Below are 19717 nucleotides of genomic sequence, written 5' to 3' on the forward strand. Positions count from 1 at the left end.
TTTAAGAGCAGTCTCACACTTATACCACAAAGCCTAAACATAGATATCCTACCTACTAAACTTCAACTTGACCAAAACAAATTCATATCCATTATAGCTATGCCCCACCAGTCAATATCATCTCCACTATAGACTACATCATCCAGTCTACATCAAATTTCATATCCCGAGAAACTATCATTATAGGTGACTTTAATATAGACTGGATAACTTGTAATTCACATAACCCTAGCAATCACATCAACCTCTATGGCTTCACACAACTCATTCAAGCTCCTACACGGATAGATAAAAACTCCAACCATCAATCTATACTGGATCGGACACTTAACAACAAACCTCAGAATTATCAGATTAGTGGCTGCTTACCTGACAGCCTTAGTGACCATATGCCAACCTATGTATTGAGAAAAACATCAATATTGTCAAGTTCACCACCTTCCGCCAAATCCGCAGTAAAAAAAAATTAACCCCCAAGACTTAATCAATACAATAAAAAAATGTAACTTGTTTCTACTAAAAAAAAACCTGCCCCTTGATGCTGCAGTAGATTATTTCAACAGTACCTTCCTTGAAATTCTAAACAAATTGGCCCCCCCAGGTCAATTCGTATTAAGGCCACATACACACCATGGCTAACTAATGACACCATAATGCTCCTTAGGAAAACAGACAAAGCTTGGCAAGCATGGCTCACCTGTAAAACCCAAACCAACCGCATCACATTCCAGCAAATTAGAAACAAGGCCAAACACCATATCAACCTAGATAAAAAGACCTTCTACTATAACCTGCAACATAAATATCAGCACAACCACCAACATTTTTGGAATATCATAAATGCCACTCTCCATCCACGACATTCCACTACCCCTTCCCCCAACTTACCATACACTCCTACCATCATTGCAGAAGAATTCAATAAATACTTCACTGAAAGTGTACTATCTCTAATTAAAAGTAATTCCACAGATCCATCACTAGCCTCCAAACCTCTCAATATTAACTCCAGCTCCTTCTCCTTTCAGCCTATTCCCACAGCTACCAATAAGAAATTACTGAAAAAACACAAACCCTCTTCAATAGCAGCTGACAAGTTACCAGCCGGATATTTAAAACTAGCAGCTGAAGCCATATGTTATCCAGTTCAATCCTTATTAACAGGTCCATAGCAGAACATGTCCCAGCAATATGGAAAATCGCACATGTTGCCCCCTTACACAAAGGCGGAAATTCCACAGAGCTGACCAACTGCAGACCGATTGCTATTCTCTCTCCGCTATCTAAACTCCTGGAAAGATTTTTTCACTCCCAGCTGCTTCATTATCTTAACTTGAACAACATGCTAGCAACATGTTAACATGGTTTTAGGTCCCATCATAGTATCACAACTGCACTCCAAGGTTTCACCAATACCATCAACCAACTCGGAAACAATGGTAAAATAGTTGCTGCTGTCTTTCTAGACATGTCCAAGGTCTCTGATATGGTCTCCCACAACAAACTATTAAATACACTCTCCATGGCTTAATGTCCTAACCCTCCCTCTTCCCGTCACACTAGGAGTACCTCAAGGCTCAGTTCTTGGGTCACTACTCTTCAATATTTTTACAAACAATCTCCATAGCGCTGCTCCATTGGCAGATGACACAACACTTATATGTGCCACTATTAACCTGAAACGCCTCCATGATATAACCCAAAATCATTCTCAGATAGCGAGCTAAGGCTCTCTAACCATCAGCTCATACGCAACCCCAATTAAACAAAACTCATGATATTCCAACCCACAAGATCCTCCCCCAGCACATTCTACATTACAGCTAAGAATAATACTAAAATTAATGTAGATTCACAAAGAAAACTACTAGGAGTAATAATAGATAACAACCTAAGATTTGACCTACATATAGCACAAACAATTAAGAAAGTTCACAAAAAATATGGATACTCTTTACAGAAATAAAAAGTATCTAACACCTCTCAGGTTGCCATTGCTAGAATCCATCTTCTATTAACAGTTCTGTATGCTTCCTCAATTCTCACCAACCTTGAAAAGACAGATTTAATTAAACATGAAACATACTATGATAAAACAGCTAAATTTGCAACTGACTGTCCACATCATACCCACCACTGTCACTCCTTAAAAAATCTCTCGTGGTTAGAACTCCCACAACTTCTATCCTATAACCAAATTAACCTTGGTACACAAACTAGTATATCAACCTGAAAAAAAACCCTGCCCTTCTAAATATTCTCCAGCCCCATACCAGAAATCAAAGTCGTCGCTCAACAAATAAATCTGTACTACAAGTGTCCAAATCCACTATTACGGCAGGGGACTCAGTATTTTGTCATCATGTAGCAATAAGGTGGAATTCATTACCTCACAGCATCAGAGCCAACACAAATACCAACCAATTCAAAAAGATTCTTAAAAAATTATCTTAATGACACCTGGCTTTGTTCCTGTACTACTCCAGGCTGACTAGTTTTTAATAGCTATAAAGCAAAAGCAGTGTGTCAAAAAGATGGCTCAACCAAGACTGTCAGGAAATATAAAAAGCCATCCCAAGCAAGTAACTGACCCCACATGAATGTGCGTGCTACATCCAGTACGAATGCCAATAATATCCAAAAAAATCCAAAGTCTGAAGGCAAATAAAGCTGTTTATTAATATAAAATATAGAAAAGGTTAAGTGCTTTCATCTCCAGCTGTAAGAGACTTCATCAGGGCTCTGATACTGCATTATGTTCCTCTGAAGTTAATTTCAATAAACCTTTTAAACTTTTTGTTAGCATTTCCAGTAAAAAAAAAAAATAAGTATTTGTTAATACGCAGATAACTGGAAATGAAAAATATATATTTATTTTTTTAACAGGATTACAGCTGTGAGCTACTAACCAGCTTTAACCTACAGTGTTACGATTAAATCCCTCTATCTCCTCATGTCTGTTGTGTACTTCTGCAAAAGCCACTAAACCAGACAAAGTTCTTGTCTCATCCTTAAAAACAGACTCTTGTCCCTAAGACTAAAAATTAATAATCATAGTCGTAGTACCAAGTGTGGTCTGATAATAAATATGAGGTTTGTGGACATCTTATGCATTATCAATTTTTATTTATTTATTTTTGTTCCTTTATGTAAAGATGGGTAAACGCTTTCCTTGTGGCTATGAAACAGTAGAATTTCAAGCAAAGCTATCAAAAAGGAACATGTGTATCTGTCAAGAAACATACGACACAGCTGATTCTATATGCAAAACAGCATATCCATGATAATATCAATTCACATCAGCGAAGTGCTAACTCATCTTACACACACACACACACACACACACACACACACACACACACACACACACACACACACGAGTACCCATCAAGCAAAACTACATCAAGGACAGGGTAATGGGTACGCAGAATGTTAGACCAAAGGAACACATAGGATTACTTATACCAGAGTTTTCCAGCACAGGGTAATAAAACTTCTATTATACAATGACCCCCCATTAATATTCCAAAACGTGCACAATGATTGGTCAGCGTGTACGTTGTAAATCAGACTTATACTAATGGAAAAAGGTCTGGTTGCCCGGACTTTTTCCATTAGTATAAGCCTTTTTTTTACAGCAACGGAGAACGGAAGATCTCCGTTGCTGTTTAGACATTGTCTTGCTATGTTAAAGGAGTTTGACATAGCGAGACAGCTTTAAAAAAAGTAACAGAGATCTTCCGTTGCTTTTTTTTAAAGCTGTCTTGCTATGTTAAATGGGTTTAACATAGCGAGACAGCTTTAAAAAAAGCAACAGCAATTCTCTGTTGCTTTTTTAAAGCTGTCTTGCTATGTTAAACTCCTTTAACATAGTGAGACAATTTGTAAAAAGCAACGGAGATCTTGCTTTCTCCATTGCTTCCACCCACAGCTCTGATGTACTGCGTAAGCATACGCATGCGCAGTACATCAGAACTGCCACAGAATACCAGACAGCTGCGGAAGGGCAGCAAGGAGGCATTATACAATGCCATTATTTAAGAAAATAAGTATTTTATTTCTTAAATAATGTCATTGTATAATAGCAATAACCCACATCTGGGTGTAGGTAATGCTGGATTTACCCACGGTTGTCTTTGTTTGGCCACTCGGGCTTTGCCCTTGTGACCAAACCACACCAACCGTGGGTAAATCCAGCATTACCCACACCCAGGTGTGGGTTATTGCTATAATAAAGTACTGCAGTGATATCTGATTCTAGAAGCATTACACTTAAAATGAAACAAACGTCACTGCACATTACCATTTCCCCTTTTACATGTGTTAATACCACACTAACCTTACATAAATTTATGCTTTTTGAAACAGCTGAAGTTATGTTTGGTCAAGAGTACTCTGAGGTTTTAACCTGCATTTTTACAGTTAAATACCCTCATTTTATTTGTGAACCACAAATAATTGCCTCAAAATTAATATGAAATGAAATGCTCTGCAAAAGTCTCAAGTAGTTTTTAAAACCAGTGGCATGCCAATACACTACAGAAGATGTGTGTGTTCTGCACTCTGCTGTGCCTCTGTGGACTGTTTTAATGCCTTGTTTTTTGGCGCATGGACAAATGCTACTTCCTTTCTGTATTTCATGCTGGTGGGTGGCTGTCGTCTAAGCAACTGGTCCTCTTTGTCAATTTCTTCTGGCTGATCATAAATTGTTGATATTACAATGTCTCTGCGAGGTTTCTTTGCTGTTACAAATGTCTGAAGCTTCTCTCCATGGTACCTGTGACAAACAAAAATTATAATATGTGATGTTAAAGACATGAATCAAATGTTCTTGACTGTCTCCCAATATTTTAAAAATTTACAAAGTACTTGGCTTAGGCCTGTCAAATTCCAACTAACTTTTTTTTTTTGCATTAACTCTGAGAAAGGGAACATTAAATCCTTACAGTACTTTTACTGTTTTAGTACCCTGTGCCTTACCCTGAGCAGACTTCTCAAGTTGAGGAGCACAAAGAAAAAAGTTTGTTCCCTGATCTGGTGCTCCTGAGGAACAATCAAGGTCCATCCTCTCCAGTCTGCACACCTAAACTGTAAGTTGAAAAGCAAAAAAAAAAAGTCTTCTAGTCCTCAGTTTTTATGACGTGAAACTTCTGCAGAGCAGGGTTAAATTCTTACTGGACAAAAAATGCCTTCTCCTGAAATAAAGACTTTGCATAACAAAACAGCTACATCTGGAAACTCAAATTTCAGAAGCCTGAGGTTTCCATCCCTTTTATTCTACAACCGTATTTGGGGATGCTGGATATGGACTAGTTTAACAGGAGTCCCCTCTGCCTCTACCCTGAAATGGAAGTCCATCCAAGCCATCATCAATCCATCTTCAGTAGTCACTTTACCCAAAATCAAATTCTGGGAAACAGTAATGTTAACTGCTGTGGCACTCTGTTTCAAAAATAAAGATGATGCCTCTAATAATAAGTAGGAAAGCAGAAGTTTATGAAAATGTAAACTTAACTACAGAACACATCATTTGCAAAAGCAAAAGGAATCAAAGACATGTTCAATTAAAAAAAAAACTTTTTTTTAGCATGTTGTTGGAGAAATACACAGAAAAAATTATTTTCTGTAAGGAACATGACTACCCAACCATATAATATACCCTGAGGCAGAATGACATTAAAGTTGCTATATTTAGTTGTATACGTTTTTCTTTACACTTCGTTAACATTAAGCTTTCCGTGCATCTGTAAAATCCTTGATTTAAAAACTTGCCTCCAGTCAGTCATACTACAACCAACAGCTATCTTTTATTAAAAATCCTGCAAAAAAATCACAATTCTGAACTGAAATACTTTTTATATAAATGCAACATCCAGTTCTTAGAATCATTTTAAACATCTTTATTAAATCACAGTTTACATTACTACATATGTACATAAACATTAACAGAATATAAAACAAACCATAGTGACATTTTCATTATTTTCCTGCAGTATACATATGGTTTCTTTTCAACAATCATTCACTCTGACATCAAATAAATTGATCAAAATTGCTCAATTCATGCCTTCACTTAGACCTTACTACTACCACTGCATGAATTCAAAAAAAATCCATCAGTTTCTATGTCATTTGTTCCTTCTCTTTTCTTAAGATCTTACCGCCAAGCTCTTTCATTTCCTTTACAATACCTAGTACGTCAATTACAGTTAGTTTAAATTTTGATTTCCATTTTCTAGTAATTGTTTTTTTTTTTTTTTTTTTTTTGGCAGATAATAGCATTAAACTTATTTAGGCCTTACTATGTATATGCAATTCAGAGCCTGTGTCCCAGCCCAAAACATTTTTTTAAATCAGCCAGCTTGCTACTCTCCAATAAAACATGCTGTCAGTTGCCTTCTCACCACTCATGCAACATCTGCTATCTACACGAGGAAAATTTTTCTTAAAACTGCTTGGGATATTAAAATACCCATGAAAACACTTCCAAGCAAAAATCTTAAACCTTCGGGACTTTCCTGCATACTTAACAGCCATACAGATGTCCTCCTATTGTTTCTTTGCAAACTGCCTTTCCAGTTTCTCTTCCCAATCTTTTCTAAACTCCTCTGATCTTTATAATTATCATGCATTAAATGTTCTATTAATAATCCCTTTTTAACAGCAGCTTCTGTTCTAGACTCAATTAAGAACTTCATCAGACATGGTATTTCACTTAGCCCTCCCCTATCCCCATATCTTGGCCTACACACTGATATCAATCCCTGGTAGAGAAGGAAGTCTCTAACTTGCAGTCCAAACTTCTCTTTGACCTCATCCCACTCTCTAACCTTTCTCTGCCTGATATTTGCTCCCACTGCTTTGGTTCCCCTCTTGCCTATCTTCTATACTCCTACTTGCTGTTTTCTGCAAAACATCCTTTCTCTATTCCTGTGTTGGTTTAGTTCTTGGAATACTTTCTGCTACTTCATGAATATAATATTTTGCCTCTTTAAATATCTGCATCCAAAAATCCCACTCTCTTCCTCATTTCTCAAACTTCCTCCATGTCATCATTATTCCTTCCACTTTGGATTTATAACCTACTGTTTTTGTTATGTATATGAGCCAGCTGTGCCACTCTAAAGTATCCATTCAAAACAAGTAATCCTAATCAACCTTGTTCTACAGGGAGGATCACCTTATCCCACTTATCTCTTGCCCTCTTTCCTTCGCAAATAAATGTTCGCAAATAAATTCCTTCAACTATTATCATCTACAGCTTCTCCTCTGGTTGATACAAACATGCCTGACCTGTACATAAAACTAAAAGAAACAGAAACATTTTCTATACGAAGGTTTGGCATAATGGGTAAGGTCTTTAACTCAAAGATACAAGGTACCAAGTTTGACTCTAGCATTAGGGTTGGAGGATGGAATAATGGTTAAGGTGTTTACCTCACAGACACACAGTACAAAATTTCATTCTCACTTTTGAGGGAAACTGTCTAGGCTTAAAATGGTCTGCAAGAGCAGTTATCCTAGTACATACCTATAAACGTTACTATCCATAATCAAGAACATTAATTTTCAGAATTTTGTATTAATTTTTTAGTCTCTTCTCGTATATCCTTAACTGCCACAACAGAATAATTTTTAATCCATGCACATATTTCATCTCATTATGTATCCATAAATATGGGTATTGCTGAACCAGTTTATATGTGGGTACATATTTTACCTTCATTAACTGAGACCCTGGAGAGATGGGGATATGCTCTAGAGAGAAGAGGAATGAAGGTCAGCAGGACTAAGACAGAATATATGTGTGTGAATGAGAGGGAGGATAGAGGAATGGTGAGGATGCAAGGAGTAGAGGTGGCGAAGGTGGATGAATTTAAATACTTGGGGTCAATAGTTCAGAGTAACGGTGAGTGTGGATGAGAGGTGAAGAAGAGAGTACAGGCAGGATGGAGTGGGTGAAGAAGAGTGTCAAGAGTGATTTGTGACAGACGAGTACCTGTAAGAGTGAAAGGGAAGGTCTACAAGAGGGTAGTGAGACCAGCTATGTTATATGGGTTGGAGACAGTGGCATTGACAAAAAGGCAGGAGTTTGAGCTGGATGTGGCAGAGTTAAAGATGTTACGATTTGCAGTGGGTGTGACAAGGTTGGACAGGATTAGGAATAAGTATATTAGAGGGTCAGCCCAGGTTGGAAGGTTTGGAGACAAAGCCAGAGAGGCAAGATTACGTTGGTTTGGTCATGTGCTGAGGAGGGATGCTGAGTATATTGGGAAACATGTGCTAAGGATAAAGCTACCAGGTAACAGGAAAAGAGGAAGGCCTAAGATAAGGTTTATGGATTTGGTAAGAGAGGACATGCAGGTGGTTGATGTGACAGAACAAGATGCAGAGGACAGGAAGAAATGGAAACAAGTGATCTGCTGCGGCGACCCCTAATGGGAACAGCCGAAAGAAGATGATGATGATTAACTGTATATCATTAAACTGTCTCAAATTTTCCATGAACACTGGAATGTCCTTTTCTGGATTTTTCAAGTACAACATAATACTATCTGCAAATATAGTTAACTTTTCTTCATTACCATACCATATATACTGAATGACAGAAAACATAAAGCAAATGAAGGACATCAGTGCTTTGCTCCTCAGCTCAAACAGGAAGCCTCCCACTATAATTCTTGCCTCTGACCCTACTTGCATCCTCTTAATTAACCCTATTTTTCTTATTAGGGAATACAAATGCCAATATTGTTTGTTTGTGTCTTTCGGATTTTCCCCGGTTAGGGGTCGCCACAGCGGAACTCCGGTCCGCTAATGATTGGTAGTTGATTTTTACATGCCGAGTTACCAGCCCTGATGCACAACCTTCAACGAAGATACGCCCATTCATGCATGTCTCCACGCAGAAGACGCTCTAGCTGAGAATCGAACCGGACAGCGTCTTACTGTGAGGCGACAACTGGTCATAAAGTCCTAGCTAACAAATACTTTTTCTGTATCAAGACCCCCCACCCGCCAACAATAGCAGCATTTTTCACATTCTGCTTCCCTCTGGATCATCATTGTTCTATTACTGTTAAATGTTGGCCTCCTCTCTAGAAAACCATACTGATAAAGACTCCCCCCCCCCCCCCCCAACAATAGCAGCATTTTCACATTCTGCTTCCTCTGGATCATCATTACTCTATTACTGTTGTCAAATATTTGCCTCCTCTCTAGAAAACTACACTGATCTACATCTATTAAATTTGTTATTAATTTTGGCAACACCTCTGCCATTCGCTTAATTAGTACAGACAAACATTTTATAATTGTGGTTAAAAACTGAAATGAGTCTATATGAAGCTGAACCTGAATGGTGTTTACCCTCTTTGGGTAATACAGCCACCACTGCTTTCATTCAAGAAGCTGGTACTCTCACTCCCCCTTTTTAAAATACTGTGAAAGAAAACCTTCTGGATCTTTATAACTTTCCTCTCTCCAACTTAAACTTCCACAGGAATGTTGCCTGTTTCTGTTTTTATCTTATCTATTCCTAATGTAACTCTCAGTTATTCAGCCTTGTCTTCCTCTGGCATTATTAGTTCTTCCATAAATATCTCCATTTCTGTCTTTTTTTTGTTTTCACATTCCTCTGCTTTATACAGATTTTTCATAAAATTGTCAAAGTGTCTCTAATACCTCTATCAAAAATAGTTGCTTACCAGCAACCTTTCTAAACTCATGCATACCCCCTTATTCTTTCTTTGATCCTTTGCAGTTGCTCTTAGTCTAGTTCTAAAAGATTCCCCTCATTCTGCAATATGTTAACCTTCAAAAACCTCTCTAAATAATTTCTATTATTTCTTTAGTATCTCTCTCTTATTTCTTCCCTATGTTTAAATTCCAGTTTCATTTTATCCCACTCATTTGCCATCCCTTCTGAAGAAATTTTTCTCTTCCCTACTAATTATTCGCAAACCATTTTTACTAACCATTCTTTTAATTCCATGCTTTTAACATGCAGGCTAGAAAGTGCCAGGGTCTTGTTTTACTTCATTACCCTGCATGTGCAGAAAAAGAACAAAAACACCAAACATACACCAAATACCTTTGCAAAAGAGAAAATATCGAAACGCAAACCAAAATAGCAAAGATATGGCTCCAGTATACACTTATACAAAAAATCACTAGTTGGTAAATGAAGTAAGAAATAATATCAAAAATTTCCGTTTGCAGCTCAGCTTTAATAGTCACATAAGCGCTTTCACTTATAGCTTCATCAGGTGTTCAAACAAACTTACTAAAACACCATCTTTATACCTACAGATGATCACATGATCACAAAATTAAAAAAATACATACAATATAATTAATAATAATGCTGTATATAAACATAGTAACAATAAAAAATATATATAAAAATATATATAAACTGCTAAAACAGATAATCAATATAAAATCAATAATAAAAATGCATAAAGATGTATATACTTATTTACGGAGAGGTCTCTTATAGAGAACTGGTTTAATGGGTACACAGTCATTGAGACCATGTAATTATTTGGTTTGCTATTACATAACCTATTCCTAAGAGACCTTTTATTCTTAAATGAAAATTGTGGTCTTGCTCCTACTATATCCTTAATTTGGTCATCTGTCATTAAAATGTTCCAATGTTGCAAGTTGTTCTCTATGTAATAAATTTTATGTAGGCAAAACTGATTGTACCCTGAAAGAGTGAATTAGGGAGCATTTATATCACATAAAGAAAAGAAGTGATATCAATGCACTTGCCAAACATGTTATTAACACAGATGAACAACATATTTTTAAGTTTTTAGTGTTAGGTACAACTCATATCAGTGTAAGAGGAGACAATATTAGGTATAGAACAGAAGAACTGGAAGCAAATTGGATTGTGAAACTTAGAGCCAATCATGGGCATGGTCTCAATGACTGTGTACCCATTAAACCAGTTCTCTATAAGAGACCTCTCTGTAAATAAGTATATACATTTTTATGCATTTTTATTATTGATTTTATATTGATTATCTGTTTTAGCAGTTTATATATATTTTTATATATATATTTTTTATAGTTACTATGTTTATATACAACATTATTATTAATTATATTATATGCATTGTTTTAATTTTGTGATCATGTGATCATCTGTAGGTATAAAGATGGTGTTTTAGTAAGTTTGTTTGAACACCTGATGAAGCTATAAGTGAAAGTGCTTGTGTGACTATTAAAGCTGAGCTGCAAACGGAAATTTTTGATATTATTTCTTACTTCATTTACCAACTAGTTATTTTTTGTATAAATGGATACTGCTATTTTGGTTTGCTTTTCGATATTTTCTCTTTTGCGAAGGTATTTGGTGTATGTTTGGTGTTTTTGTTCTTTTTCTACACGTATATTCTCTTAACACCAGAGTACACCTTGAGTATGGCTGCCGGCAATGATATTGTTGAGACGTTTGAAACAGCAGAGATGCAAGAACAATTAAACTGGACTGAAGTGAATATGAATGTTTTCATCTCTAGAATTAGCGATAATGAGAATCCGCTGTTTACGGATACTACATCTACAGCTGGTGAAGATATTTTGCAAATAGATTATTTGGCGCTAAAAAGTGATCTACTAAACTTGGAAAGAGATTTGTGTAAGTTAAAACGCACACAATATGAGAAATTTCATTTGCAAGTATGCTTGTCTGAGAAAGTAATACCCCAAGGGCTTAGGGTATTGAAAATGCCGGCCCAAGTTGATTGTGACATTAGTCTTTTGAGTGAATGGCAACAACTTAACTTGTCTACCAGTTTGGGTTATTTAAAATTGCTAATAGCATCAGCAACAAGACAAGAAGTAGTTTTGCTTGAGACTATAAAGAGCAAGTATTTAGCACTTTGTAATAAATACTACCCTGTGGTTTTGAATAAACCAATGACTGAAACTATAGACAATGTTGCTATATATGGTAGAAAATTGTTACAAACCAAACTAAATAAACTATATAGGGACCGTAAAGATTTTTCTGCTGGGAATATCTTTACTTGGCCACTTGATTCCAACGACCATTTACGTTCCTCTTCACACAATTTACAGAACAGAGATGTTTCCAATGGAGCAAAAGTGCAATTGGTGAGCATCAACATTACACCTGCAACGGATACACAGGAGGGTGGCTTGAACAATCAAGGTGCACAGCCGGTACCTTTGAATTCACCTTGCACTACAGCAGTGATTACCTCTAATGTAGGTGCAGGGGTGAAAAGGAAGACTTCTACAACAACGGCAGAAGTGCATAGATCTATTGATGCAGATTTTCCTGCCTTATCAATGTCTCACAACCAGGACAATGTTACGAACAATTTTTTTAATGGGCCTGAATACTTTGGGCCTAAATTTTCCTCTTCCTGTGAGGGAAGAGACCAACCAGCAGAATGAGAGGGGGACAGCAGAAAACCCAACAAAGAGGCAGGAGTTCGACCAGATACAAAAGGAAATTGGGTGAAAGTACGACAAGCCCATTAACGATAAAAAAAGCGTTTCAGCAAGTAAGACACTGATTGTTAATCTTTCTAGTTATTGTTTAACTGACCATGAAATGAGTGTATTGAACAAAGGTCTTGCAATTAATTCCTACATCAGATATGAAAATAACAGATATTATATTTGATCTTAAGATGTTCACTCGCAATATTACTTTGAAAAGTATGTTTAATAGAGCACAGGAACAACAAATTGACTGTTTTAAAAGGCTGAGTATTTTTCTGCCTAAACATAATGCATTAGTTAATGCATTTGAGCAACTATGTATACCTAACATCTATCAGGCATATAATAACAGATTGAGAAACAAGGTGATGAATAACAAGTACAATTTAAGTAAGGCAGAATGTAGAGCCTTATGTGAGTTAGAGAATAATGAAAACCTGGTCATTAGACCAGCAGATAAAGGAGGACAAACAGTGTTAATGAATAGAACAGAATACGATACAGCTATGTATGTTTACAAAGTTATTACATCATCACATGTCAATACTAAGATTAATTCCATTTCAAATACTATTAGGTGGTTGGAAGCTTCCTCTTTTATAGATCATCAGTTAGCTAAATATTTTCATACACCAAATCCCACTATTCCCATTATACAAGGACTGCCTAAAGTGCACAAGAATCTTAATAAACCACCCATGAGACCAATAGTTGCAGGTAATAATTGGTGCACTGAATCTCTTTCAATATTTTTAGAGAAACATTTTAGCCCTATAGTCAACAGGTCCCAGATAGTTTTAAGAGATACAGAGCAGTTGTGATTTGTTTCAATTTTCTGAACAAGTAAATTCTAATGAAAAATTTCTGTTTGTAACATTAGATGTGGTCTCCTTGTTCACTGTAAAACCCAATAATACAGGTATAGAATATGTTAAAAAACTACTAGTGGACTCTGGGGAATTTAATAGCAATGATATTTGCTTGGTAGAGACTTTATTGAATTTAGTACTTCAGAATAATATTTTTGTATTTAGAGACACTATATACTGGCAGAAGAATGGTGTAGCCATGGGGAGCTCTTGCTCCAACAGTTATGCCAATGTAGTTATGGCAGTGTGGGAATCGCAACATTTAATGAGAGGTCCGTTTAAAGATCTTATTTTATTTTATAAAAGGTTTGTGGATGACCTCTTTATTCTATGGAAAGGAACAAATGAACAACTATCAGATTTTATGAAGTATGTTAACAGCTTGTCTGATTTTTTAAGGTTTACACTGAACTATTCAACACAAGGTATACATTTCTTAGATGTGTTTGTTAACAGGGATGATATGGGAGAGATAAGTACTAGTTTGTATAGGAAGGATTGTCATGCCAATCAGTTATTGAATAGGAAGAGCATGCACCCCAACTTTATATTTAAAAATGTTGCTAGGAATCAATTCTTTAGAGCCTCAATGTTGAATTTGAAAAATGATGACTATGAACAACAAAGAAAGAGAACAGAACTAGAGTTGCTAGAGAGAGGTTATGAAAGGAGAATGATTAAGAACAATTCTACAGCGGTTGATTCCATGAGAAGCACTACTGCCAAACCTTATTTTTCAGAGAGAGTTACCAGTGGGAGACATCTGATGAATAACAAATTAAGGATGTTTCTTAGTTATACCAGGGATGTCGGTATGTATACTGAGATTATAAATGAACATTGGAACATTTTAATGACAGATGACCAAATTAAGGATATAGTAGGAGCAAGACCACAATTTTCATTTAAGAATAAAAGGTCTCTTAGGAATAGGTTATGTAATAGCAAACCAAATAATTACACAGTATTAGATCCAGGTACTAAACCATGTGGTAGATGTAGGTACTGTGGTTTTATTTGTAAGAACAATATTTTTAAACATCCAGATACTAGTGAGACTTTTTATATTAATGCAGGTGCTACTTGTGAAACCTCTCATGTTGTTTATCTTGCAAGTTGTTCTCTATGTAATAAATGTTATGTAGGCAAAACTGATCGTACCCTGAAAGAGAGAATTAGGGAGCATTTATATCACATAAAGAAAAGAAGTGATATCAATGCACTTGCCAAACATGTTATTAACACAGATGAACAACATATTTTTAAGTTTTTAGTGTTAGGTACAACTCATATCATTGTAAGAGGAGGCAATATTAGGTATAGAGCAGAAGAACTGGAAGCAAATTGGATTGTGAGACTTAGAGCCAATCATGGACATGGTCTCAATGACTGTGTACCCATTAAACCAGTTCTCTATAAGAGACCTCTCCATAAATAAGTATATACATCTTTAGCATTTTTATTATTGATTTTATATTGATTATCTGTTTTAGCAGTTATATATATTTTTTATTGTTACTATGTTTATATACAACATTATTAATTATATTGTATGTATTGTTTTAATTTTGTGATCATGTGATAATCTGTAGGTATAAAGATGGTGTTTTAGTAAGTTTGTTTGAACACCTGATGAAGCTATAAGTGAAAGCGCTTGTGTGACTATTAAAGCTGAACTGCAAACGGAAATTTTTGATATTATTTCTTACTTCATTTACCAACTAGTGATTTTTCATATAAGTGGATACTGGAGCCATACCTTTGCTATTTTGGTTTGTTTTCATTACCCTGCATGCTCACCTTAGTTTTTATCGGTGAATGATGTGAAATAGTTACTGGATGTGTATCAAGCCTTTCAACCAAATATATATGATCCCACGTGACATGATTTCTATTCAGTCTAGCTCAATTTTTGTACCTTGGGGAATAATATGTAAACTCTGTCTGAATTGCTACTACTAAATTCACATCTGCACCAAATATTCCCACATTTTTTCAGAAATCTACCAACTTTTGTTATATTGTCCCTTCTGGGTCCCCCTGATATACATCCGCTGTATTGAAAAGAAATTTCCAGTCCTCACACATAAATAATAATCTCTGCTGAAAGCGGATTATTTCTCCTGAAAGTTCCCTAAACTTCATAATAGCAGTTTTAGGTGGAACATAAATACATTACAGCATAATTCTCCTTTCCTGTCAATATCCCCTTACTATTACAGACATGCCATTATTGTCTATCTTCCCCACTTCTATCACTATTTGAGCTCCTCCAACAATCAGTGTTATTAATCCCCCTTTCCTCTGTCCTTGATATTTTGCTGTACACCCACCCTGAAATCCTTTTTTTGTCAAATTCACATGCTCACTTCTAACTAAATATGTCTCCTGCAACACTAATATTTGCATCACACATTTCTTAGTGTAATTCAATATTTTTTGCTTTTAATCTATACCTGTAAGGCCATTTACACTCCACAATACAGACAGAGTAGCCATTACAATTGAGCTATTATACAAGACAGTTCTTTTGAATGTGCATTTCCAACTTTTACCTTACATGCATACACTAATGTTTGGCAGGATGATCTTTTATGCAGTTCCTTCTCATCCCCACTTGAACCTATGCCATATTGTAAGACTTTCTGCTTCAATGAAAACACTCAAACAAAAACCTAAACAGATTTTCACAACCTATAATCCACTTCTAATTTACAACAAACACACATAACTATGTATATTTTCAAAAAATGAAGTTTACTTCTCCAGATAAAAGCTGTTTCCTCAAATCGATGGCTGTATTATACATTTTAAAAGTAAAGTTACCCATGCATGTTACAGTCTAAGTTCTTATTTACCCTGATTGCCATGTGTTCTTTTCTTATTCCCTTCCCAGATGCGAAAAACAGCTTGCATGCTTTCAGTATACATTAACTTTTAACCCTACAAAAAGTGCACTGGCCACTTAAAAAAAATATGCACTATTAAATTAAATGCATTCAAGCATTAAGGCTGCTGGTGAGGCAACTACTTATATAGCTTATCATAGGAGGTTACTAGGCTAATGGCCATGGGGCCCTTACAAGCCTAGCCAAGAGTTCATCCCCAAAAAGAAACCTCATTTAGCAGCTGTCACCCCTGTCAGTGAGGGACAAAGGTGGGGTGGAACCCCGGGGTCAAATCTGTGGTTTCCCATCCACTCATTAAGGTTGCACTTGAAGTGGGTCAGCAAGGTACTCCATTTGACATGTATGGGAAGTTTATTCCAGAGATGGGGCAGCCTCTGGGAGACAAACCTTTCTCTCCAGCAGGTTTTGTTGATTTTGAATATTAGATTTAGGTCTTTCAAGCTGGTAACAGGCGAGGAGTTAGACTTACAGATATGGAGCATCTCTAGTAGGGCAGGGTCTGATATTGCCTTGTAGGTAAGACACAGATCACCTCTGAGCAATCTGTATGATACTGAGTAGAGTGATGGTGATTTAAGCTTGTCTGCATAGGAAAGGTGTTGGAGGCCATGGATTCTCTTTGTGAGGTATTTCTGTGGCCTTTCCAGTTGGTGCAGGTGTTTGGAGAGGTACATACCAAATGGGGTGTTATACTCAATTATAGGCCTTATCAGGGAGGAGTACAGAGAGGTAATAACCTCCTTTTTTCTGGACGCAATCCCTTTACTTATGAGATGAATCGAGTAAAAGGCTTTTCTGACCACTGCTGCTACATGGATGGTCGAATGTGAGAGTGTTGTAACCTGAGTACCCAGGTCTCTCACCACAGGTTGTGTGCTAAGGGGGTTGCTGTTGATGTAGTAATCAGTAGGGGCCATGTTTTTGATGAACTGTAAGATAATACTTTTTTGTATTTAACTTAAGGCCATGACTTTGGCACTAGTCATTTGTTGCTGTGAGACCCTCTTGCAGTATGTTATCATCATCTGGGGAGTCAATGACAGCACCCAACTTACAGTCATCTGCAAACTTAGTCAGCCACAGGCACTTTGTCTTTGCCTGGACCTCTGAAAAGTCGATGCCAAACAGTTGGGGTCCCAGGACAGATCCCTGGGGAACACCACTAGTGACAAATCTGCTATCGGAGGTGGTGGCTTCTATTTTGACCTTGTGGGTCCTATAGGTGAGGCAGTTAGCCACCTACCTGATGAGACAGGGATTTACGCCAAGTTGAGCTGGCTTTTCAATAATGCCTGAGTGGGGATTGTGTCAAAGGCCTTGGCCAAGTCAAGGTAAGCTGTATGTACTGACTTTCCCTCACCCAGGGCCTTGGTGACACTCTCAAAGAAGTCAACTAAGTTCAACAGGCAAGATCTGCCCCTGATGAATCTTAACTGGGTGGGGTCAAGCGCTTGCAGATTGCCTATGTCATTGTTTATGAGATCCATAATAATATGGTCCATGGCTTTACAGATCAGACTTGTCAAGCTAATGGGGTGATAGTTTCCCAGGCAGTAGTGGTACCGCCTTTGACCAAGGGGATGACAATGGCAGTTCTCCACTCTGCTGGAATGAAGCCTGTAACTATGCTGTTTTGAACAGCATGCTCAATGACAAAGCTGGTTCTTGCTGGAGATGATGCAGAATACACCCTGGGATACTATCAGGTCCCATGGAAGCTGTGCTCTTTTCCTTGGATAGGGTCTTTAACACTTGATCTACAGAGATATGAGGTGTAGGACAAGTATCAGGGATTTTGAATGGACCTTTGGGGGGGATAGGAGGTGAAGTTTGCGCAGAACCTATCAGCTAGCAGGTTGGCTAAGTCAACAGGATCAGTGTAAGTGGTACCGTTAAGTACTAACTTGGAACAAACCTGGGCTTTGCCACAGAGATTCCCGACATAGCCGAAGAAAGCTTTGTGGTTTCCTTTTGTTTTGCAGGCTAGTTTCAATTCATAATTGGCTTTGGAGGTTTTCACTAGTGATCTAATTGCTTGTTGAGACTGAGGAGGGAGTTTTTCCAATTTGGAATTTGTTCTTTTTTACCCTTGGACAACAGTTTCTTCATTTTGTTGTAAAGCCTGTTGATACAGAATGTCCACCAGATAGGTTTGTGTTTCCTTGAGGAGCAGGTTTAAGTTTTGTTGGGTATGACAGTTGTACAGGTGCTTGTCTACTGCACTGGTGTACTGTTCAGCATGGATGTCTGCAACCTCTGAGAGAGGAGGTGGTGTGAAGCTACTGATATCCTCCCTTAGGAGGTTGTAGTCAGCTTTTGTGAAGTTATTTAGCCTGGTTACAGCTGGGGGGAGGGATTGGGTGGGATAGATACTTGAAATGACACAGACTGATGATCTGATCTCACCAGGGAAGAACATACTATGGAAGTGGTGCAGCAGTCACCCATGTTGGTGAGAACCAAGTCCAGAATGTTATCACCTCTTATGGGGGATGAGAAGAGCTGGTCTAGTGTGTTAGAAATGATGAAGTCAAGGAATCACTGGGTGAGTGCATTAGTGCAGGAATAGTTCACCCAGTCTATGGTGGGGCAGTTGAAGTCACCAAGGATCAGGGTGTTAGGGGGTACCTTGATGAAGTCAAGAAGGTCCACGTAGCAGAAGTGGATATCCTGAGTCATGGAGGGGGGTTTATAGCTGGCTATAACTTGGACGGGTGTTTTGCCAACTGTCAGTTGCACCTGGAGTAATTTCAGTGCGTCATGCTGGCAAACCAGTCTGGAGGTGTGCCTATCTTTAATGAAGATAGAGACTCCACCACCCTTAGTCTTTCCGACTTTATTTTGGGGTCAGAAAGTGTGGCATGAGGTATAGACTGGTAAGGCAGGGGTGCTCTCAGCAGCCCTGAACCAAGTTTCCATGACCGCTCTCAGCAGCCCTGAACCAAGTTTCCGTGACCGCACAGACATCAGCATCTTCCAGTATAAGGAGGGCCTCCAGTAAGTGCATTTTCAGGTGATGGCTCCTAGCGTTAAGCAGCATGACCTTCAATTTGCTTTTTGACAGATATTTTATGTTGGAAGATTTGTCTTTGGGACATAACCTAAAAAAGGCACAATGGGGGAGGCAAGAGCCTCGGACAGGATCCGGAACCCCAGGAGTGACATGTGGAGGCCTCTGGAAAAGCATTGAGGCCTGTCAACCATGTCATCCCAGGCAGACAAATACTGGATCCCCTTGGAACGGTGCAAAAAACTAAGCCACTTGCTGAAGTCAATTATTTTTTGCTGGTGTTGTGGTATCATTCTTTGTGAAGGTAGAATGCTGCTTAGGGCTAGGGTCATACCTGCCTGAGAAACACACTCTGAGAGCTCAATCATGTCTCTCTTCATATAGTCCAGGGAGGTACATCTCAAGTCATTCACACCAACACAGACAATGACAGAGTCATA

General features: G+C 37.6%; 1 protein-coding gene across 2 annotated transcripts in view; it reads right to left on the minus strand.

Moving 5' to 3' along the window:
* Window positions 1-4192: 4192 nt before the first annotated feature.
* GPATCH3 (G-patch domain containing 3) overlaps window positions 4193-19717 on the minus strand; it is a 378974-nt gene continuing 363449 nt past the window's right edge. For both annotated transcript variants that reach the window (XM_044084171.1, XM_044084163.1), the window contains exon 7: window positions 4193-4777. In XM_044084171.1, coding sequence (XP_043940106.1) covers window positions 4537-4777 — 241 coding nt within the window. In that variant the 3' untranslated portion in view covers window positions 4193-4536. The remainder of the gene's footprint in view (window positions 4778-19717) is intronic.

The sequence above is a fragment of the Protopterus annectens genome, chromosome 1.part1, assembly GCF_019279795.1.
Source record: "Protopterus annectens isolate FY-2018-M chromosome 1.part1, PAN1.0, whole genome shotgun sequence".
NCBI lineage: Eukaryota > Metazoa > Chordata > Ceratodontiformes > Protopteridae > Protopterus > Protopterus annectens.